Source organism: Doryrhamphus excisus, chromosome 21 (genome assembly GCF_030265055.1).
Source record: "Doryrhamphus excisus isolate RoL2022-K1 chromosome 21, RoL_Dexc_1.0, whole genome shotgun sequence".
In the NCBI taxonomy this organism is placed as follows: Eukaryota; Metazoa; Chordata; class Actinopteri; order Syngnathiformes; family Syngnathidae; genus Doryrhamphus; species Doryrhamphus excisus.
This window is the reverse complement of record NC_080486.1, coordinates 3,065,136-3,089,978: the sequence shown is the minus strand read 5'-3', so window position 1 is coordinate 3,089,978 and position 24,843 is coordinate 3,065,136. Positions and strand designations below refer to the sequence as shown.

Genomic DNA, 24,843 nt, shown 5'->3' with positions numbered 1-24,843 from the left:
GCCAATCACAGGGCACATATAGACAAACAACCATTCACACTCACATTCATACCTATAGACAATTAACCTGGCATGTTTTTGGATTATTAGAGACCTCTAGGCATGAAATAGCACCCCTATAATCGCCTTCTGTTACCCAATATAGTTGATATAGACAGTTGTATGCTTCATTCATTCGTTCATTTTCTACCGCTTATCCTCACAAGGGTCGGGGGGGGGTGCTGGAGCCTATCCCAGCTGTCTTCAGGTGAGAGGCGGGGTACACCCTGAACTGGTCGCCAGCCAATCACAGTACAACCATTCACACTCACATTCATACCTACGGACAATTAATCTAGCATGTTTTTGAAATGGGGCACCTTTCTAATCATTATTAGAGACCTCCAGACATGAAATAGCAACCCTATAATCACCTTTAAACTTCTGTTACCCCATATAGTTGATATAGACAATTGTACGCTTTATTCAGTGGTTCATTTTCTACCGCTTATCCTCATGAGGGTCGCATGGGGGGGAGTGCTGGAGCCTATCCCAACTGTCTTCAATTAAGAGGCGGGGTACACCCTGGACTGGTGGCCAGCCAATCACAGGGCACATAACATATAGACATTCACACTCACATTCAATTTGGAGTCGCTAATTAACCTAGCATGTTTTCGGAATGTGGGACCTTTCTAAACATTATTAGAGACCTCCAGACATGAAATAGCACCCCTATAATCACCTTTAAACTTCCGTTACGCAATATAGTTGATATAACATGACAAAATTAGACATATAAGACGTAAATAAGACTCATTCCAGTGCTAGGGTAGCCAAACTGTGGGGCGGACAGGATGTGACGGTGGGTGTTTTAGCTTGGCATTTGTTCGTGATTTTTATTCAGCATTACTGTGAGATAATCCAAACCTGTAATAAAAGACTGTTGTTGTGGTGATCAAGTCTGGTGCTTGTGTGTCACTGATTAAAAACTGATTCCTAGTGACTAGTGTAGAATACTACGTGACCAAAAAAAACTAAATTAGGAAAGCAGGAAGTGAACAAATGTAACAAATACTGATTGACTGAATTAATGGAAATATTGACTAAAATGAACATTATCATTGTTATGAAGTCATTTATTATTAATACTAAGTCACGACTTAGTGATGTAAAATGATGTAATATTTCCGGAAGTGCTCCCCTTTTACTTCCCTCAGCATTTGAAAGCAAAATAGATCCAAGGCTGTAGCGATATGTCACGGTCCAGCACTTCAAGGTTAGCATGGATAGCATCTCCTATTGACACCCAGAGCCTCGGCATCGACCAGACTTTGATTGACGGGCCCGGAAGCCTCAACTTCCTACTATCTCTCCCCGCCCCAAGCCCGGCAGGAAGCCATTAAATCTTGTCTATATTTAAACTTCAGAACGGACACAGCAATATAGTAAATAAAATAAAATAAAGGTTCCATGTTTGATTCCCCACACAAGGAAGCGATTGTTTGTGTCTGCCATTGGCGCTGATGAATGTCTGATGGACCAATTAACATTTGCTCATTAGCAAATCAGCCATTAGTAATGAAGGGCAAGGTTTAAATCCGAGCATTTGGCAGTAAAATAGATTGAATTCTTCCACAATTAAGCGTTCTTCCTTTTTATAATTAGCACTCAACGTAATATTCATAAGGGATAGCTGGCACAGCTAATTATTTAACAATACTAATATTCCAACACCCCGGGTTCAATCCTGTAGGACGCAATCATGTACATTAGGTTAAGTTCTTCCGAAAAAAGTCGACAAGGAAGGATGTACTTTATACTGAAAAACATCCGCACCTCATGTAAGAGGTCATATAAAACATGGAGGATACATGCAGCCTAGCGCTATCGCTAGCTCATTAATATGCAGGACACACGGGGACACCGGCGGTCAAGTGCAGAAGACACGATAGTAGCAACATAAGCTCACCTTAACAATCAAAGAGTCCGTTAATAAATAATAATAATGCTCCGGGTACTCCGGTTTCCTCCCACATTCCAAAAACATGCTAGGTTAATTAGCGACTCCAATTTTGGAGGGTTTGGATTATCTTACAGTCACAGTAATGCCGAATAAAAATCCCTAACAAATGCCAAGCTAAAACTCAACTCTGAACAACCACCGTAACATCCGCCCCACAGTTTGGCTACCCTAGCACTGGAATGAGTCTTATTTACGTCTTAAGTGTCTAATTTTGTCATGTTATATCAACTATATTGCGTAACAACAGTTTAAAGGTGATTATAGGGGTGCTATTTCATGTCTGGAGGTCTCTAATAATGTTTGGAAAATGTCCCACATTCCAAATTTGGAGGGTTTGGATTATGTCACAGTCATGCCGAATAAAAAATCCCTAACAAATGCCAAGCTAAAACTCAACTCTGAACACCCACCGTAACATCCTGTCCGCCCCACAGTTTGGCTACCCTAGCACTGGAATGAGTCTTATTTATGTCTTAAATGTCTAATTTTGTCATGTTATATCAACTATATTGCGTAACAACAGTTTAAAGGTGATTATAGGGGTGCTATTTCATGTCTGGAGGTCTCTAATAATGTTTGGAAAATGTCCCACATTCCAAATTTGGAGGGTTTGGATTATGTCACAGTCATGCCGAATAAAAAATCCCTAACAAATGCCAAGCTAAAACTCAACTCTGAACACCCACCGTAACATCCTGTCCGCCCCACAGTTTGGCTACCCTAGCACTGGAATGAGTCTTATTTATGTCTTAAATGTCTAATTTTGTCATGTTATATCAACTATATTGGGTAACGGAAGTTTAAAGGTGATTATAGGGGTGCTATTTCATGTTTGGAGGTCTCTAATAATGTTGAGAAAATTTCCCACATTCCAAAAACATGCTAGGTTAATTAGCGACTCCAAATTGTCCATAGGTATGAATGTGAGTGTGAATGGTTGTTTGTCTATATGTGCCCTGTGATTGGCTGGCCACCAGTCCAGGGTGTACCTAACCTGAAGACAGCTGGTATAGGCTCCAGCACCCCCCCATGCGACCCTCGTGAGGATAAGCGGTAGAAAATGAACGAATGAATGAAGCGTACAACTGTCTATATCAACTATATTGGGTAACAGAAGTTTAAAGGTGATTATAGGGGTGCTATTTCATGTCTGGAGGTCTCTAATAATGTTGAGAAAATTTCCCACATTCCAAAAACATGCTAGATTAATTGTCCATTTGTATGAATGTGAGTGTGAATGGTTGTTTGTCTATATGTGCTCTGTGATTGGCTGGCCACCAGTCCAGGGTGTACCTAACCTGAAGACAGCTGGTATAGGCTCCAGCACCCCCCCATGCGACCCTCGTGAGGATAAGCGGTAGAAAATGAACGAATGAATGAAGCGTACAACTGTCTATATCAACTATATTGGGTAACAGAAGTTTAAAGGTGATTATAGGGGTGCTATTTCATGTCTGGAGGTCTCTAATAATGTTGAGAAAATTTCCCACATTCCAAAAACATGCTAGATTAATTGTCCATTTGTATGAATGTGAGTGTGAATGGTTGTTTGTCTATATGTGCTCTGTGATTGGCTGGCCACCAGTCCAGGGTGTACCTAACCTGAAGACAGCTGGTATAGGCTCCAGCACCCCCCCATGCGACCCTCGTGAGGATAAGCGGTAGAAAATGAACGAATGAATGAAGCGTACAACTGTCTATATCAACTATATTGGGTAACAGAAGTTTAAAGGTGATTATAGGGGTGCTATTTCATGTCTGGAGGTCTCTAATAATGTTGAGAAAATTTCCCACATTCCAAAAACATGCTAGATTAATTGTCCATTTGTATGAATGTGAGTGTGAATGGTTGTTTGTCTATATGTGCTCTGTGATTGGCTGGCCACCAGTCCAGGGTGTACCCCGCCTCTAACCTAAAGACAGCTGGGATAGGCTCCAGCACCCCCCATGCGACCCTCGTGAGGATAAGCGATAGAAAATGAACGAATGAATGAAGCGTACAACTGTCTATATCAACTATATTGGGTAACAGAAGTTTAAAGGTGATTATAGGGGTGCTATTTCATGTCTGGAGGTCTCTAATAATGTTTAGAAAATTTCCCACATTACAAAAACATGCTAGATTAATTGTCCATAGGTATGAATGTGAGTGTGAATGGTTGTTTGTCTATATGTGCCCTGTGATTGGCTGGCCACCAGTCCAGGGTGTACCCCACCTCTCGCCCCAAGACAGCTGGGATAGGCTCCAGCATGAATTAATATTTTTGGAACGTAACATGCAGCTTCCAGACAGAGATGCCCAACGGAGATATGTACTCGGATCTTCATATCTCCTAACTGTGCGGCAAATGCTAACCACTGCTCCACCGTGCGGTATGACGACAATCCGAGTGCAAGGCAGGTTCCGGAATAGTACCTTGCGTATTTTATTTACATTGGCTTTTTCTTTGTTTCCTCAAGGATGTGTCTTTCTAAAAGAGCGCCCTTCCATGCTCACTCCAAACACGCAAATACCAGGATATGAAAGACCAATAAAAAAAAAAAAAATGAGGACAAACTTGCATTTCACCGCAACTCGACTATCTACCGAACGACTACAAAGAAGAAAAGGAGGACACAAAAGACTTCTGAGAGTCGTGATGTTTAAAGACACAGTTGGCCGCCTTCCTGCGCCACCTCTGCATTCTTTCAGCAAGTCGTGTTTGACTGTTGCATCAAACTTGGAGACACCTGCTTGAAAACAAGAGAAACGGAACCGAAGAACCTTGGGGTTTTTTGAATGAATACTTTGGAGTTGATTAAATAGTTACAAATGCCAGACGAGATGCTACAACGTTTGCCAGCAACATCAAGGATAGATATTGTGGAGTAGGAGTTGAAGTGTTTGTGTTAAACACCTCCGCGTGACTCCAAAGAAAAGATGATTTTTTTTTTTTTTGAATATGTTGCATGTATGACCCAGATTTACACTTTGTGTGGTTACGCCTCCGTATATCACGCACAAACATATTCAAATCTCCTCCACGGCGGCCATGATGCAAGGTCACGGTCCAAATAGCATATTGGCCCAAATATACATGCATGTCAGAGCTGTTTTTTTTAATATTTTTATTTTTAATATTTATTTTTATTTTTATATTTATATATTTAAATTTAATTTAATTATTACATTTTTAAATTACATTTATTCTATTTAGACCTATATTTTTTTTTCTTATTTTTCTCAAGCGCCCCCCACCTGAACGGCCCCGCACTTACATTATTTACTAGTGGAAGCTTTTTCATGTTTTTCAGAATTCACCATTCACGCTGTTTTAAAAATATTTTTTTTATTTCGATTTTTTTACATTTAATTTAATTTAAATTATAAAATTTTTAAATTACATGTATAAAATTTTTATTACATATTTAAATGATTTTTAATTAGAAAATGAACTATTTTTGGGCCGGAAAACACTAGTGGTGGGCACAACAGTTCATTTCAGTGAACGGTTCATCCGGTTCATTCAGTTAAAAGATCCGTTCATTTCAAATAAACAATGACTCATAGGAGTATAAAGGTGACTATAGGGTTGTTATTCCATATCGATAGGGCTCTAATAATGTTAAAAATGCATTGCCGCAGACAACTGGTGTAAACAATGAATAATAGGAGTATAAAGGTGACTATAGGGTTGTTATTCCATGTTGATAGGGCTCTAATAATGTTAAAAATGTATTGCCGTGGACAACTGGTGTAAACAATGAATAATAGGAGTATAACGGTGACTATAGGGTTGTTATTCCATGTCGACAGGGCTCTAATAATACTAAAAATATATTGCCGTAGACAACTAGTGTAAATAATGAATAATAGGAGTATAAAAGTGACTATAGGGTTGTTATTTCATGACGATAGGGCTCTAATAATGTTAAAAATGTATTGCCGTGGACAACCGGTGTAAACAATGAATAACAGGAGTATAAAGGTGACTATAGGGTTGTTATTCCATGTCGATGGGGCTCTAATAATGTTAAAAATGTATAGAGATTTCGCACTTGAGCCGTCCTTGAACGCACCACAATATGTATGCTGAGGCCCGAAAGTACAGAAGCAGTAGCTTCAACTGTCAACTGTGTGTGAGGCCGATTTAGGGATTTAGGAGCGAACAACGGCAATTGAAGAGAGAAGGAAAATGTTCTGATTCAAAACATGAAAGGAAAACAGGCTAGCATATTGGCCCAAATATACACGCATGTCAGAGCTTTTCTTCCTCTCACTCACGCTCACCAAGCCACATGTGACATCGAACTATCGTAATCGTACCTGTGACCAGTTCTCTGATTTCCACATCCCCGGTTTTCCTCAGAAGGCGCACCAGTGCCGGGATCCCTCCGCAGTTCTTCAGGGCCACTTTGTTCTCATCGTTGGCCTTGCCGTAAACCAGGTTCCTCAAGGCACCGCAGGCGCTGCGGTGAACCTCGCTCATCCTGTGGTCCAGCAGGTCGACCAGCAGCTGGATGCCTCCCTGTCTGCGGATCTGAAGAGCACACACACACACACACACACACACACATTGTGTCAGTGATCACTGCATCAGTGCCTCATGCATAATTTATGGAAGAAACCAAAGCGCTACTTTTGTCTTTAAGCATACTTGATAGACTACTTTCCAAGAACCCCTCACTCATGCTTTACACAAGGGCTTTACAAACTTTTATACTTTTATGGGGCCACCATTTGTCAAAAAAAAATGCTATATATAAGATATTTTATTGTTGTAATGGCTGATTATATTTTTCCCTACAAAATAAGTCTGAAAAAACCCTGATTATATTATATTATGGGGTGGCCTTTTATTGTAGCCACCTGAAGCATACTTGTGCAATAACTATGCTAGGGCTGCATACTGAAAATCAAAGGATGCATGGATGTATTTTTTTTTATTTTGTAACAACAATGGGCTGCACGGTGGACAAGTGGTTAACACGCAGGGCTCACAGCTAGGAGACCCGAGTTCAATTCCACCCTCTGCCATTTCTGTGTGGAGTTTGCATGTTCTCCCCGTGCATGCGTGGGTTTTCTCCGGGTATTCCGGTTTCCTCCCACATTCCAAAAACATGCTAACATTTGAAATTCCACCATCGTTTGTAAATAAAATAAAATAAAATAAAATAAAATAAAATAAAATAAAATAAAATAAAATAAAATAAAATAAAATAAAATAAAATAAAATAAAATAAAATAAAATAAAATAAAATAAAATAAAATAAAATAAAATAAAATAAAATAAGGGTACTCTGGTTTCCTCCCACATCCCAAAAACATGCTAGGTTAATTAGCGACTCCAAATTGTCCATAGGTATGAATGTGAGTGTGAATGGTTGTTTGTCTTTATGTGCCCTGTGATTGGCTGGCCACCAGTCCAGAGTGTACCCCGCCTCTCTTGCCCCAAGACAGTTGGGGTAGGCTCCAGCACCCTTGCGACCCTTGTGAGTATAAGCGGTAGAAACGGTAGAACTTTGTGCCATTTTGCTACATTTTTGACGTTTTATTGTACATATAGTTGTCTACGGCATATAATTGTCTACGTCTACTTCAAACTATATAAGTACAAATCAAGTAGAATAATGTACACACAACAAAAGTCTAAAAAGAAAACCCTAACAGCACAGCTCTGATTCCATTACAGTGAAAAGACATAAGAAGGAGGAGGTTGGGAAACGAGGCGATGGAGGTCAGGGAGTAGATGGAGGTGTTTGATGACGCAGCAGGAGTCGGTCCGGCAAAATGACTTTGCTTATCTATTCAATTAAAATGGATTAAGGGTTGCCGTGAATGGCAAACCGACCTTGTTGTATTGACTACACTGTTTTCCTTACAGTCTTCAGGTTTACGCTTGTTTTATAGCTCATCTGGAATTCCACGGAAGCCATTTTGATATTACTTTGCGTTGCCTTTGAGGTACCGACGCATGGTTCCTGTATTGTTGTGTCTTTGTCGCTTCATTCATTCATTTTCTACCGCTTTTTCCTCACGAGGGTCGCATGGGTGCTGGAGCCTATCCCAGCTGTCTTCGGGTGAGAGGCGGGGTACACCCTGGACTGGTGGCCAGCCAATCACAGGGCACATATAGACAAACAACCATTCACACTCACATTCATACCTATGGACAATTTGGAGTCGCTAATTAACCTAGCATGTTTTCGGAATGTGGGACCTTTCTCAACATTATTAGAGCCCTCTAGACATGAAATAGCACCCCTATAATCACCTTTAAACTTCCGTTACCCAATATACTTGGTATAACATGACAAAATTAGACATTTAAGACGTAAATAAGACTCATTCCAGTACACCACCCCGGACTGGTTGCCAGCCAATCACAGGGCATATATAGACAAACAACCATTCACACTCACATTCATACCTTGGAGTCGCTAATTAACCTAGCATGTTTTTGGAATGTGGGAGGAAACCGGAGTACCCGGAGAAAACACACACATGCATAGGGAGAACATGCAAGCAAGGAATCGAACCCTGGTCTCCTAGCTGTGAGGTCTGCGCGCTAACCACACGACCGCCGTGCCGCCATATTTGTCGTTTTATTCCATGTAAATGAGATTAAAATCAAGAATTGATTCGTCTTTGTTTCTCGTTGTTATGCAGCAACAATGGCTATCGGTAACCCGTAGCGACAGCATCGCGGTGGTAACAGTTAGCGGAGGTGACAGCTGGGATTGTGGGAATCGGAGGTGCTGCGGGCGTGACATAAAAAAAAAATAAAAATAATAATCACTGTGAGATACACCGGTGACACTTCTTCTTCACTGCGGGATGGTTACGGCGTGACGCCCTCAAACGAGCGTGTTAGTCGGTATGAGTCACCGCATATGGAACGTCAGCATAAATCAGCAGCGGGTTTTTTGCTGTTTGCTGGATGATTGCACTGATTGCTAGCGACGAGGTGTCACACACGTTCAAACCCATCACGCATGCAAGACTTTTTTTTTTTTTTTTTTTTTGGGCTCAATTTTAAGTCCTTTCAAATCCTGGTTAATTGAGTTTGTGGCCTCGGGCAGTTCTTTGCCTTCAGGGGCATTCCAAAGTGGGCCATCATAAATCGTGTAATATTTGTACTAAGGAGGCGAACAGTAGGAATAGTTGAGGGTGAAAATCTACCATGGCAAATAAGAGCAAACAACTACAACACATGCCCGAGTTACCTCACAGCAGGGGGTGGGGGAAGTCTTTTGGAAATCCCAATGTGTTAATATGCATGTATTATGGATACCATATGCTACTAACAGTAGCACCGAGGTGCCCTTTGGCAAAGAATTAGTAATTATTTACCATGACTCAATGAAAACAAAGACACAATATATGCTGATGATGAAATCAACACCATTAAAGAAGCTCATTCATTCATTCATTTTCTGCCGCTTATCCTCATGAGGGTCACGAGGGGTGCTGGAGCCTATCCCAGCTGTCTTCAGGCGAGAGACGCGGGGTACACCCTGGACTGGTGGCGAGCCAATCACATGGCACATATAGACAAACAACCATTCACACTCACATTCATACCTATGGACAATTAACCTAGCATGTTTTTGGAATGGAATGTTTTAGAGACCTCCAGACATGAAATAGCACCCCTATAATCACCTTTAAACTTCTGTTACCCAATATACTTGATATAACATGACAAAATTAGACATTTAAGACGTAAATAAGACTCATTCCAGTGCTAGGGTAGTCAAACTGTGGGGCGCACAGGATGTGACGGTGGGTGTTCAGAGTTGATGGCCGAGGGTGGGATTGAACTCGGGTCTCCTAGCTGTGAGGCCTGCGTGCTAACCGCTTATAATAACGCCACCAACTTTGATTAGTTAGTTATTATTATTATTATTATTCATTCATTCATTTTCTACTGCTTATCCTCATGAGGGTCGCGGGGGGTGCTGGACTCTATCCCAGCTATCTTCAGGCGAGAGAGGCGGGGTACACCCTAGACTGGTGGCCAGCCAATCACAGGGCACATATAGACAAACAACCATTCACACTCACATTCATACCTATGGACAATTTGGAGTCGCTAATTAACCTAGCATGTTTTTGGAATGTGGGAGGAAACCGGAGTACCCGGAGAAAACCCACGGGGAGAACATGCAAACTCCACACAGAGATGGCAGAGGGTGGAATTGAACCCTGCGGAATAAGGCAGGGGTCTCCAAACCACTGAAGGTAGTCTGGGTGAGCTCCCAGCATGCTTTGCGGAAAAGTTGAAACTAGAAAGTTGCTGAAGTTACATGTTCGGACTCAACATGGTTGCTGTTTATTATTCCCCGTAATAGTAGCATATGGACTATGTGTGTTTACATACATGATTCATGTGATGTATTTTAGTTTTATTGTAGTTAGAGTCCTGTCTAGTGATTACACAACGTTCAATTCCCCGTATTACAAGCTTGCGCCCTCTCGGAGATGAATAAAGTATCTAGTTACCGGCAAGACAAATATACAAACATGACAACAACCGAGTCAAAATCCACTTCCTGTTATTGTCCGCTCATAAGCTAATTACAAAGTTGGATACAAACAGAAACAAAGCAAAAATTGAGCAAATCGCTCGCTGAATTTCCAATTGGCCAAAACATTATTTCAGCATCGCAACAGAAAAGCGGAAAGGACAGAAGATGAGGACGCAATTTTCCAAAACAAAACAATTCTGAGAAAGTTCCTTACAAGAAGAGAATTACTTTTTTTGTAGAAATAAATATAAAAATAAATAAAAATAAATAAAAATAAATAAAAATAAATAAAAATAAATAAAAATAAATAATAAAAATTCACAAACATATATTAAAATTAAAAATAAAAAGTAAATTCCTCTCAGAGTCTCTCCCGGATGACAGTTCTTCCCACCTTATCTCGAAGGGAGAGCCCAGCCACACACGATCGTGTCCTTTCGGTCACTACCCGAAGCTCATTAGCATAGCGAATGACAGTATAAAGCGTAAAAAGGCTCTACAGGAACAATAGTTTGATGCTGGCACAGCGAGCCTCTACTCAGAGTGCATTATACAGCAGGGTCTTCTCTTTAGTCCATGAAAAATGGATTCATTTCTCTTATTCATTTGACCTTTAAACATAACCGACATTAGCCATGCAGATCTACATTTTTTTTTTCTTATTTTTCTCAAGCGCCCCCACCTGAACGCCCCGCATTGGAAAAACTTACATTTGACTTACATTATTTACTAGTTTAAGCTTTTTTTTTAATGTTTTTCAGAATTCACCATTGACGTTGTTGTAAATTTGCACATTTTTGCTTTTAAAAATATTTTTTTAATTTGAATTTTTTAAATTTAATTTAATTTAATTATTACATTTTTAAATTATATTTATTAAATTTTTATTCCATATTAAAATTATTTTTTACTTTTGGGGCCGGAAAACACTAGTGGTGGGCAAAACAGTTCTCTTATTCATTTGACCTTTAAACATAACCGACATTAGACATGCAGGTCTACATTTTTTTTTTCGTATTTTTCTCAAGCGCCCCCACCTGAACGCCCCGTATTTGAAAAACTTACATTTGACTATTTACGAGTGGAAGCTTTTTCATGTTTTTTTAGAATTCACCATTGACGCTGTTGTAAATTTGCAGATTTTTGCTTTTAAAAATATTTTTTTTAATTTGAATTTTTTTAAATTTAATTTAATTTAATTATTACATTTTTTAATTACATTTATAAAATTTTTTATTCCATATTTAAATTATTTTTACTTGAAAATAAACAATTTTTGATCCGGAAGGAGCAGCCTGTGGAAAAGTAGACATTTACTACGATCGTGTTAGTTTACTACTCCGTGTGCTGAGCTGTTAAAATACTCCGCCAAAGTGGTATTTTGACAGCTCGTCTCTTTCCTGGTGAGAAAAAGCTAAAAATGTGCTTCTTGACATTGATTTCACCGACATTTAATCAAGCAGCTGTGAAAAGCCAAAAAGGCTGATTTACCCCGGACATCTTACAATCCGGAACCTTCCAATTTAACAAATGTGACATTTCTTTCACAGCATATACTTTATTTTTCAATATTCTATTCAGCTATCTACAAGGGCTGTTTTTAAATGTCTGATCGGGAATATTCTTTTATTTCTCTCTCTCTCTCTCTAAAGGTATCACTTTAGTAACAAATCACGTTTTGACTGAATGAAGAAAAGAAAAAAAAACATAGAAAGGACTTTTTTTTTACTTCCTGTTCTATACTTTAACATGTAATGTCCCTCTGATGTACTTGTCCCTGATCCTTTCCATCCTGGTCACTTTCCATCCTGAGATGGGAGTGATGGGAGGATGAATATATTCATAGAAATGTGGAAAAAGTCTTCTTAGAGCCCTCTGGACATGAGATAACAACCCTATAGTTGATGGGAGGATGAACATATTCCTAGGTTGAGCATAGAAAACATGTTTACGATGGTTTTTAACATTGTTAGAGCCTTCTGGACATGAAATAACAACCCTATATTTACATTTACACTCGTATAACTTTATAATGTAGGCATAATACGAGAAAAGAAAACAAAAAGGACTTCCTTCCTGTTCTATACTTTCTAACATGTAATGTCCCTCTGATGTACTCCTTCCTGATCCTATCCATCTTGGTCACTCCCAATGTGAGATGGGAGTGATGGGAGGATGAATATAGTCAGAGAAAACATGGGGAAAAAGTCTTGTTAGAGCCCTCTGGACATGAAATAACAACCCTATAGTTACATTTGCACTCATATAACTTAATAATGTAGGCATAATACGAGAAAAGAAAACATAAAAATGACATAATATAGTCTTTTTTTTACTTCCTGTTCTATACTTTCTAACATATAATGTCCCTCTGATGTACTTGTTCCTGATCCTATCCATCCTGGTCACTCCCAATGTGGGATGGGAGTGATGGGAGGATGAATATAGTCATAGAAATGTGGAAAAAGCATTGTTAGAGCCCCTGGACATGTAATAACAACCCTATAGCTACATTTGCACTCATATAACTTAATAATGTAGGCATAATACGAGAAAAGAAAACATAAAAAGGACATAATATAGTCTTTGTTTTACTTCCTGTTCTATACTTTAACATGTAATGTCCCTCTGATGTACTTGTTCCTGATCCTATCCATCCTGGTCACTCCCAATGTGAGATGGGAGTGATGGGAGGATGAATATATTCATAGAAAACATGTGGAAAAAGCATTGTTAGAGCCCTCTGGACATGAAATAACAACCCTATAGTTACGTCCATCCAACCCTGTCTTACCCTGTACTCGTTCCTGATCCTATCCATCCTGGTCACTCTCACTGTGGGATGGGAGTGATGGGAGGATGAATATATTCATAGAAAACATGTGGAAAAAGTTAATGTGTCGAGGGCTCCAATAATGCAGAAATTGACTTCCCACAGGCGCGTGTGGATATTTAGACATCCGGTGACAGAACAGTTCTATTATTGCTCTCTCCCGGGTATCATTTTTATGAAGAAATTACATTAGTTGTCGAGTTTTGATCGTTCAAAGAGCGCAGAGTGGAGATATTTTGGCATGTTGGTGTCACATCTCGTGCAGCAGATATACTTTTAGCTGTGTCAAATCTCCCAGAAACGTCGCACGCCTTTGATAATGTGATGATTCAAGTTATCAAACTGACACGTGTGTGTGTGTGTGTGTGTGTGTGTGTGTGTGTGTGTGAAATCCGTTTTCACGCCCGGTGGCTTTCTTTTTGTTGTTTTTTTAATAAACACTGACAGCAGATGAATATGCAATTCATTGGCAAATACATAACATACATAATCACAAAGCAGATGCCATCAAAGATTACATAACATGCCGTTTTCTTTCTTCATCTCCGCTTCTAATAGCTCCACTTTCCAATCTTTTTGGGCTCCTTTCACGTACGAAACGGGTCTCCGACCAGGGCGGAAAATTCACATTGTCGTTTGTGACTACTTTTTGTTTTCGTGCTATTTTTAAACACGCACTCCGGCTACAAATTGTCAAGGCGGTTCGGCGTTTCGGGATTCAAACAGTGTGTCGTCTGTTTCATCATCACACTTTGCATACATTAGGGAACGTAGATGATGATGATGATGATGACACTTTATTTTTATATGCACTGATTTAAAAGACGGGCGCAGATGGCAGGCTGCATTCAGTCAAAACGTGAGGGACATTACATGTTAGAATGTATGGAACAGGAAGTAAAAAAACTATATTTTGTCCTTTTTATGTTTTCTTTTCTCTTATTATGCTTACATTATTAAGTTGTATGAGTGCAAATGTAACTATAGGGTTGTTATTTCATGTCCAGAGGGCTCTAACATTGCTTTTTCCACATGTGCTCTATGAATATATTCATACTCCCATCCCACATTGGGAGTGACCAGGATGGATAGGATCAGGAACAAGTACATCAGAGGGACATTACATGTTAAAGTATAGAACAGGAAGTAAAAAAAGATTACATTATGTCCTTTTTATGTATTCTTTTTTCATATTATGCCTATATCGTTAAGTTATATGAGTGCAAATGTAGCTATAGGGTTGTTATTTCATGTCCAGAGGGCTCTAACAATGCTTTTTCCACATGTTTTCTATGACTATATTCATCCTCCCATCACTCCCATCTCACATTGGGAGTGACCAGGATGGATAGGATCAGGAATAAGTACATCAGAGGGACATTACATGTTGAAAAGTAGAGAACAGGAAGTAAAAAAAAAGACTATATTATGTCCTTTTGATGTTTTCTCTTCATTATTCAACATTCAACATTATTCAGTTGTATGAGTGGATATGTAACTATAGGGTTGTTATATCATGTCCAGAGGGCTCTAACAAGACTTTTTTCCACATTTCTGTGAATATATTCATCCTCCCATCACTCCCATCCCACATTGGGAGTGACCAAGATGGATAGGATCGGGAAGAAGTTCACCAGAGGGACATTAATTGTTAAAGTATCCAACAGGAAGTAAAACAAGTCCTTTCAATGATATCTTTTCTGTTATTATGCCTACATTTTTAAGTTATACAAATGGAAATCTAACTATAGGGTTGTTATTTCATGTCCAGAAGTTTCTAACAATGTTAAAAACCATCGTAAACATGTTTTCTATACTCTACCGAGGAATTTATTGTATAGAGTCTGGAATTGAATTTAGCACTTGTAGTCCCAGACCATGACACTACCACCGCAACGATTGACTGTATTTGTTGGAGATCAGCAGCCGCTAAGATGTAGAAACTACCTGTCAGCAACCCACCCACCCACCCACTCAGTCACACACAAACACAAATAAATACGCACTCATAATTCCACTAAATCCCTGAAAGCAGCCTTGAAAATGTTAATGTCTTTTAATGTCTTTCATAATAGACGTAATTAGCGTTTGTACGTGAAGGCATTGAAGGCATCCAGCGGTGAAGCAAATAGCCAGTGAATGCTTTGTATTTTCCAGCAGAGTGTTTAATTCAAGATCTAAGGTGCCACAAAAGCACTTCTCCCACAAATGGAACGCCAATAACCCGGCCTGCCTTGAAGTGCGTGTTTACATGCGTATTGTGTACACGAGCATCCGGCGAACGCATTAGAAACTCATAGAAACGCTCCTAAATGAAGCATTTTTTTCATTTCATTCATTTTTAAATGAAATAAATCACTGCATGCAACTTTTTTAATTGTGATCATACTTCTGCTTTTCTTTAACGTAATAGTACCTCTCGTAGTGTCACAACAGCTCAGAGAAAATTAAACCTTTTATTACTCCCTCGGAGGGAATTGTATGACTTAATTGCATATGGATATTGAACTATATGCTCTTCTCTTAAAGTACAGTACAGCATAAGAAATAATAATTCATAATTCATTCATTTTCTGCCGCTTATTCTCACAAGGATCGCGGGGGATGCTGGAGCCTATCCCAGCTGTCTTCGGGTGAGAGGCGGGGTACACCCTGGTACACGCCAGCCAATCACAGGGCACATATAGACAAACAACCATTCACACTCGCATTCATACCTATGGACAATTAATCTAGCATGTTTTTGGAATGTGGGACCTTTCTCGTTCGTGATCCTATCCATCTTGGTCACTCCCAATGTGGGATGGGAGTGATTGGAGGATGAATATATTCATAGAAATGTGGAAAAAAACATTTTTAGAGCTTTCTGGACATGAAATAACAACCCTATAGTTACATTTGCACTCATATAACTTAATAATGTAGGCATAATAAAAGAAAAGATACATAGAAAGGGCATAATATCGTCTTTTTTACTTCATGTTCTATACTTTCTAACATGTAATGTCCCTCTGATGTACTTGTTCCTGATCCTATCCATCCTGGTCACTCCCAATGTGGGATGGGAGTGATGGGAGGATGAATATATTCATAGAAAACATGTGGGAAAAGCATTGTTAGAGCCCTCTGGACATGAAATAACAACCCTATAGTTACATTTAAACTCGTATAACTTAATAATGTAGGCATAATACGAGAAAAGAAAACATAAAAAGGAAAATAATATAGTCTTTTTTTAACTTCCTGTTCTATACTTTCTAACATGTAATGTCCCTCTGATGTACTCGTTCCTGATCCTATCCATCCTGGTCACTACCAATGTGGGATGGATGATGAATATATGTATAGGTCGAGTATAGAAAACATGTTTAAATTTTTAAGAGCCCTGTGGACGTGAAATAGCAACCCTATAGTTACATTTACACTCATATAACTTAATAATGTAGGCATAATAATATAGTCTTATTTCACTTCCTGTTCTGGCTAGTACCGCCTGCAGGGTCTTTATTGTCGGTGACATTACCGACACCTAGTGAGCAGTGTAGAGTACTACATATCACGTCATTTGAACACCTTAGTGTTTCTTTTAGTTCATTTCGTCTTGTTGTAAATGTTAAATCTGCATATAGTCATACTTTTCTGTACTGATACTAATACCACTAATACCCGCAAGGCATGCCGGGAAGCTCACAGTCGCCGGTGGTCTGTGAAGTTAACCCCAGTGCACTGACTTTAGTTAGCTAATGAAGTTATTAAACGTTAAGATGTTCCAATTGTTTTGATCGTGCGTACTACGCATTATATGCTGTTTGCCTTATTAAAGACATTATTAGATGGCGCCGCAGGGGCTTCCTTCCAAAATTGCTTTCCAGCGATCGGCGCATGACTTCGGGAGGAACCCAACTTAATTGCAACGGTAAGATAAAAGAAAAATCAATATAAAGGAGATCTTAAAAAGGATGGAGATGGGGGAAGGTTTATAATCCAGAACAGGTGCGTTTATGTTTATGCGCCATTACTCGAAATACGCAAAAACAAGGTAAAGTTAAATAATCTCATTTGTCACAAAGTGTTGACACCAACCTCGGCTTTGATTTTGTTGTCCCCGAAGCAGAGGTGCTGCAGGTACGCCGCGGCATTGGACTGCACAGACGGGAACTGGTGCTGCAGCATCTGGATCACTTCTGGAAGCTCCGGGTCTCGCCAACCGAATTCCCTACACACATAAAAAACAGGAAAAACGGATACGTTTGGATTCCTTGGGAGCTTTTAATAAAGCGACCTGCAGCTGATATTACTCCAGGGAAGACAAATAAAATGTCTCCTCATCACACCGTGAGCATACACAGAGAAATCCAAGACAAATAGATAAAATGACAGCAAAAGCGCAAGAGGAGATTTACCACTGTCAGAATCCACTTTACGCCGTCTTCAGCCATTTTCCAACAGCGGAGGATTTTGACAGGCTCAGCAACACAAATAAAAATGAAGCAAATTGCTTGCTAAAATGCCACTTTTGACAAAACATTTTTATTTTCATATCACCAGTGAAGCCAGCGTGAAAGAAGACGAGGTCGCCGAGTTCATGGCAGCCGAAAAAATTCTGAGAATAAACAATTCATCAAAATAATTGAAAAAAAAGTTCTCTTTTGGGCAAAAATTATCAATAAATAAATGTAAAATTAAAAAAAAAATAAAAAGCTTTATATATAAGCTTTATAATATAAAATTCAATGTAAAATAAATACATGTAAAATAAAGAAAATACAATAAAAAAAATTTAAATAAAAGCTTTATACAAATATATTTTTAAATCAATTTTCTGGAAAAAACTATAAATTGATAATATAAAATTCAATGTAAAATAAATAATACAAAAAAATTTAAATAAAAAGCTTTAAACAAATATATATTTTTAATCAATTTTGTGTAAAAAACTATGAATTGATTATATAATCAATGTAAAATGAATAAATGTAAAATAAAAAATACAATTAAAAAAAATTAAAAATAAAAAGCTTTGTACAAATTTTTTAAATCAATTTTGTGGGAAAAAAACTACAAATTGATAATATAAAATACAAAAACTTCAAAAAATAGAACATTTAAAATAAAAATTAAATTAAATTGAATAGAAAAATATACAAATATTTTAAATAAATTGCATTAAAATTACATAATTAAATAAATTATAAAAAGTTAAAATAAAAAGTACAGTAAAACACTAAATGCATTAAAACGAGTGGTTAGCATGTCCATAGATATGAATGTTTGTCTATATGTGCCCTGTGATTGGCTGGAGACCAGTCCAGGGTGTACCCCCGGGATAGGCTGGGATAGGCTCCAGCATACCCCTCCCACTACCCCAGTGAGGATCAATTAAAACAGTTTTAAAAATGAAATAAATAGTAAGAATTTCAATTTCATATTGTTGCCTAAATATGTGTATTATACGTATGTGTAAATAGACTGGCTCATATAAAAGGCCACTCCAAAATGTGCATTTCAATGGCTTCCAATTAATGCCCCAGATAATCCAGCGGCGTCCCGGCGTCATGTCGGTTATGTTACACACATTCCGTCGCTCGTCTTTTTCCCGTGTGTGTGCACACGGGAAAAAGTAAATAAAGTCAAATAACACCCGGCACAGAAAGTAGCATCCCCTGTTGCTAATTCCTTTGTAATGGTCCCCCAAATGAGGAAATTATGAGCGTGTGAGAAAGCGTGGGCGAGTTTGTCTCCACAATCAAGGGTGTTATTTTCTCAAATAACCGCTCTGTAAGTACGCGGCTGTAGGGAAACTCCCGGTGAGCTGCAAAGAAAAGCCTTTGTTGAAATTTTTTTTTTTTTGCAACCTGCATCGATTTTGGCAGTATGAGGATTGATTTTGTTGTTACCGCCTTCATAGTCACTGTTGTGTGCCAAAATAGCTTTTTACTATAATCCCCATCTTGATATAATGCTTTATTTTTGCCTCCGAGCTCAAATACCCCAACATGAAAATGGGGTAAATGCACAGAAATTGACCCGCCCGGGGAGTTGGAAATGATGCCTTTATGTGAAGAAAAAAAAAAAAAAGAATCCCGGACTCCATGCTCTGGTCCCTGCTGGATCAAGAAGCATGCAGTGCGTGGGGCATCTTCGGAAGGCGGAGTGCTCATGAGGAGTAAACATGGCTCTCCAAGATAAAGTCAGCTCCTGCCTGGACGGGGGTTTATCTACCAAATGATAAGTGTTCATTCAGCCGGAAAGCATGGCTGATGGAGGGGGGTAAAGGAAAGATAGGAGGCCGAGAGGGGGTGGGGGGTCTTCTCTGGGTATTTAGGGGATTTACTAGGAGAGACCCTCAAACAGCACTCCTTAAATCACATGAGCAGATAACATCAGGGCAGTTTGTTTATGTGTGTACAAGTGGCAGGATTTGATGGTGGACACACTTTATTTTATTTTATTTTATTTATTTATTTTTTTTATTTCTTTCAAAATCCAATTCTGTATTTTGTACAATAAATTACAGATGACATTTGACATAAATGTGTCACTTGTCATGTTATTAATACACTGCAAGAGTACAACTGTGTACTTAATGTAGTTTAATTAATTTATTTATTTATTTTTTGTTTTTTTTTATTTATTAAAAAAAAATTAAGGGCTGGCCCTTTAAGGCTGGCCCTTTAAGACTGGCCCTCTAAGGCTGGCCCTTTAAGCTGGCCCTTTAAGGCTGGCCCTTTAAGGCTGGCCCTCTAAGGCTGGCCCTTTAGGCCTTTAAATGTCGTTTTTAATTTTAATTTTAATTTTAATTTTAATTTTAATTTTAATTTTAATTTTAATTTTAATTTTAATTTTAATTTTAATTTTAATTTTAATTTTAATTTTAATTTTAATTTTAATTTTAATTTTTTTCAAAAGCCAATTCTGTATTTTGCACAATAAATTACAAATGACATTTGAAATGTCAGCAGTAAAAACACGTAACATGAAACATTTGCTCAAAATAAACTTATAAATAGAAACTATAGTTCTAGTTAGCTCTAGTTAGCATTCTAGTCGGTTAATCTACACCAAAAATGTTAGACCTCCTTTTAACACATTTTCCGGTTAGCGTTACAATATGGCGTGCCTCTTGTCGTGTTATTAATACACTGTGAATGTACAACTGTGTACTTAATGTATTTTTATTTTTATTTTTATTTTTATTTTTATTTTTATTTTTATTTTTATTTTTATTTTTATTTTTATTTTTATTTTTATTTTTATTTTTATTTTTATTTTTATTTTTATTTTTATTTTATTTTTATTTAATTCTGTGTCTGTATTTATTTAGCTTTCTTTTATGTGAACTAACTCGACTGTATGAGTGTGCGAGTGTGTGAGTGTGTGTGCAATCCATCTCCTCCAAGCACACATCTCTGTCAGTGCACTTAATAGAAAGCAACCAGATCTGCTGATAAGATAAGCATCATGGCTCACCATTAATTAAAAAGACCCGGCAGGGAGAGCGAGACACACATCGAGGAGGGGGGAGGGGGGGGGGGAGGATGGGCCCTAAGGGGCGGAAACCCTGCAGGGATGAAAACGCAAGCAGGGTCGGGGTAGAGTCGAATGGAGGAGGAGGTAAACAGCCCTCAGACAGACAGGACGCCAGTCAAAAGTGGTGCTAATGAGCGCTTAGAAACCTGTTAGACACGCTGCTGGGCGACGAGCCAGTGACGTGAAACAGCGGGATGCGGGAACACAAAGGGGGGGGGGGGGGGACTGGTGGAGTGCCAGCCAAAGCGCAGGGTTCACGCTAAATATGTATTAAAGCAGCTTGTTCACTCCAAATTCAGTCGGCTTCAATGTGCGGTTAATAATAGGACGCGGATACGTTTTGGAATGGCGGAAAATAGCTTCACTATTTACCTCATTTGTCATTTCCCTAGCATTCATGTCTCTAGCATCCCGATGTTTATTCCGTGTCTTCCATATTTATTGTATACGTGCTGAAAGGAGATGGTGAGGGTTTTCATACACAATTCCCAGCAATGGAAGATATTTGATGTCTATCAAATCGATCAAATTTTGAGTCGAGTCAAAAATGACTTTGAAAAAAAAATGTAAATACTACATAGTTAGTTAGTATAGTTAATATATACAAACTATTTTCATAGTTACACCACAGAAAATCTGTTTATAACCTTCTAAATATGCTTTTTGACACCATCAGAGCCCTCTACACATGAAATAGCACCCCTATAGTCAACATTACACTTGTATTGTTCAATTTAGTTGAAAAATTATATAAAACAGTGTTGATTTATGAATTATTTTCATAGTTAGATCACAGAAAATCTGTTTACAACCTTCTAAATATGCTTTTTGACACCATCAGAGCCCTCTACACATGAAATAGCACCCCTATAGTCAACTTCACAATTGTATTGTTGAATTTAGTTGAAAAATTATGTAAAACAGTGTTGATTTATGAATTATTTTCATAGTTAGACCACAGAAAATCTGTTTACAACTTTCTAAATATGCTTTTTGACATCATCAGAGCCCTCTACACATGAAATAGCACCCCTATAGTCAACTTTACACATGTATTGTTCAATTTAGTTGAAAAACTATATAAAACAGTGTTGATTTATGAATTATTTTCATAGTTAGACCACAGAAAATCTGTTTAAAACCTTCTAAATATGCTTTTTGACATCATCAGAGCCCTCTAGGCATGAAATAGCACCCCTATAGTCAACTTTACATTTGTATTGTTCAGTTTCGTTGAACAATAATATAAAACAATGTTGATTTATGAATTAATATATTGAAAAAAACATGTCCACCTTCCTGCAAATTTTGAGTCGAGTCAAAAATGACTTTGATTTTTTTTTTTTTAAAGTCATTTTTGACTTGACTGAGAATGAGTTCTTGTGGGTCATGACACACTTCATAAATATCTCTTACATCTCTAATGCTACTTCTTAAGCTACTTAGCTTAGTTGGGGCGGACCCCCTGGAGGGGTGCCAGCAACTCATACAGTGGTTTGTACATAAATAATAACATTAATATTGCAGTTTCTCAGTCGTATATTCATTATATCCGACACACAGACACACACTTTGACCTTATCAGCTGTCTGTGGATAATTTGTAGTTCCATGCAACACGCGGACGCTCACGGTGAGCGGAACCTTTATTAGACGTGAGCCATAACACGTTTGCAATCGTCGGATCACGCGCAGGTTCACATCCTCATTAGTATTATCGTGGCGAGAGGAGCTCACCTCTCCCGGTTCTCATTCAGAGGCCAAAGCGCCGCTTGTTGAGGTGATTGCATCTGGGCTTGCAAATCAAGAGACAATGGGCCAGTCATTTCTCAGCCTGCTCTCATTCTTCCGCCGGCTTAATCGGCGTCTCTCACTTTGATTGGCTGAGTGCACGAGATGGACGGTTTTGATTGGTTATTTTATTTTTTTTTTTAGCTCACTTGTGTTTTTATCACGGCGGAAAGGAAAGTGGCTTTCCTGGATCTGATGAATCGTCTTTGTATTTTGTGTGGATAGAGGTCGGACAATGACACAGGAATCGGCCATAATTACTCTTAAAAAGAAATACAAATGATAAAAATTAATGTTGTGAATAATAAATGTTGTTAATAAATAATTTTAATTAAATAGCAAAAAATAAATAAATACAAAAAGTACATTAATGAAGAAAATAAATAAAAAAGAATAAAATCAATTTAACACATTAAGGCCAAATATATGAATACTCACGTAAGAATATGGACCGAATCACACTGTTTATCATTAGTTTATTGGTGATAATGAATGTATTAAATGTATTTATTAATGTATAACAACAACATGATCTTGATTGACAATGTAGAAAAAAAATTAAAATTAAAATTAAAATTAAAATTAAAATTAAAATTAAAATTAAAATTAAAATTAAAATTAAAATTAAAATTAAAATTAAAATTAAAATTAAAATTAAAATTAAAATTAAAATTAAAATTAAAATTCATTCATTCATTTTCTACCGCTTATCCTCACAAGGGTTAAAATTAAAGTTAAAATTAAAATTCATTCTTTCATTTTCAACCGCTTATCCTCACGAGGGTTAAAATTAAAATTAAAATTAAAATTAAAATTAAAATTAAAATTAAAATTAAAATTAAAATTAAAATTAAAATTAAAATTAAAATTAAAATTAAAATTAAAATTAAAATTAATTAAAATTAAAATTAAAATTAAAAAAATAATTTCTTCCCTTTTCACATATTTGGAAATTCATTCATTCATTCATTTTCTATTGCTTATCCTCACAAGGATTAAAATTAAAATTAAAATTAAAATTAAAATTAAAATTAAAATTAAAATTAAAATTAAAATTAAAATTAAAATTAAAATTAAAATTAAAATTAAAATTAAAATTAAAATTAAAATTAAAATTAAAATTAAAATTTTCTTCTCTTTTCACATATTAGGAAATGAGTTCCTGAATGTTCTGAAGTTCTGTTTCCAAGCCAGTTGACTTGACATTGACCACTCCAGTTTTAATGGTCAATTAATGAACCACTTGTCCTTCCAGATGAATTAACGATGCTTCATCCCTAACAGAAAGATCTGTTGCAATGTCACCGTGTGTTTGTTTTGCTCCATCGCCGTCTTAAATATCAGATTTAGCCGGGTCGCTGTATAACGGTCTAAGTCTCATTCGTCTAATAATTGTTTGACAAAGTGCATGTTTCACTGGCTTAAACATCCGATAATTGCGCTTTGTAACGAGGGAATCACAACAATGGCTTGGAAATGACTGTTCAGCAAATATGGGCTAATAGCCCGTGTGTGTTTTTGCTATTTTTTTTTCAAAAATGACAGCTTAATGACTGATTCAATTAAACCTCCGAGTTCCGTGTGTTCAGCAAATACAAAGCGCTTACTAGGTGAGGCCACGGAAGCACTCGAACGCACTCGCTCGTGACGCTTAAAATGATCACGTACATGCATTTCTGATCATGTCAAATATACCATGTCAAACAAAGACTATGCAATGTATAACACTGGTTTAAAAAAAAACATAAAACATAAAATGTACGGCGTAAAAAACATTAAACATCATGTTCTTCATTGAGATTTGATGAATCAGTACCCAAAAAAAAATACATTTTTACCCAAAAATGTCAGCATTTTATCAGCCTGGTATGCAAATTAGGATTTTTCAAAGTTCTTACTTCATTGAAAGGCTACTACTACCTTTTCATACACCGACACCCACCTTTTCATGTCTTGCTGTTCAATAACCCCACCCCACCCCACTCCGACATCTCCTCCTGCCTCTCCCCACGATGTGTAAGCCAGTCTCATTCCCCGCCTCATATTCTCCTCAATCACGTCTTTTGTTAGCTTTCATTCACGCTTCTTGAGCCTTCTATCCCGAACCGGAAGACGCCTTGAAGAAAGCCTATTGATTTTTTTTTTTTTATGTCTTTTCTCTTGACCCAGCTAAG

The 24,843-nt window shown here is 37.6% G+C and overlaps 1 protein-coding gene across 5 annotated transcripts in view; it reads right to left on the bottom strand.

Annotated features, from left to right (window-relative positions):
* The window catches only part of ctnnd2a (catenin (cadherin-associated protein), delta 2a), a 224,416-nt gene that overhangs the window by 62,459 nt on the left and 137,114 nt on the right, over positions 1–24,843 (bottom strand). For all 5 annotated transcript variants that reach the window (XM_058060561.1, XM_058060564.1, XM_058060563.1 and 2 more), the window contains exons 13-14: positions 17,433–17,565; positions 6,312–6,525 (exon numbers count right to left, since the gene is read on the bottom strand). In XM_058060561.1, the coding sequence (XP_057916544.1) occupies positions 6,312–6,525; positions 17,433–17,565 (347 nt within the window). The remainder of the gene's footprint in view (positions 1–6,311; positions 6,526–17,432; positions 17,566–24,843) is intronic.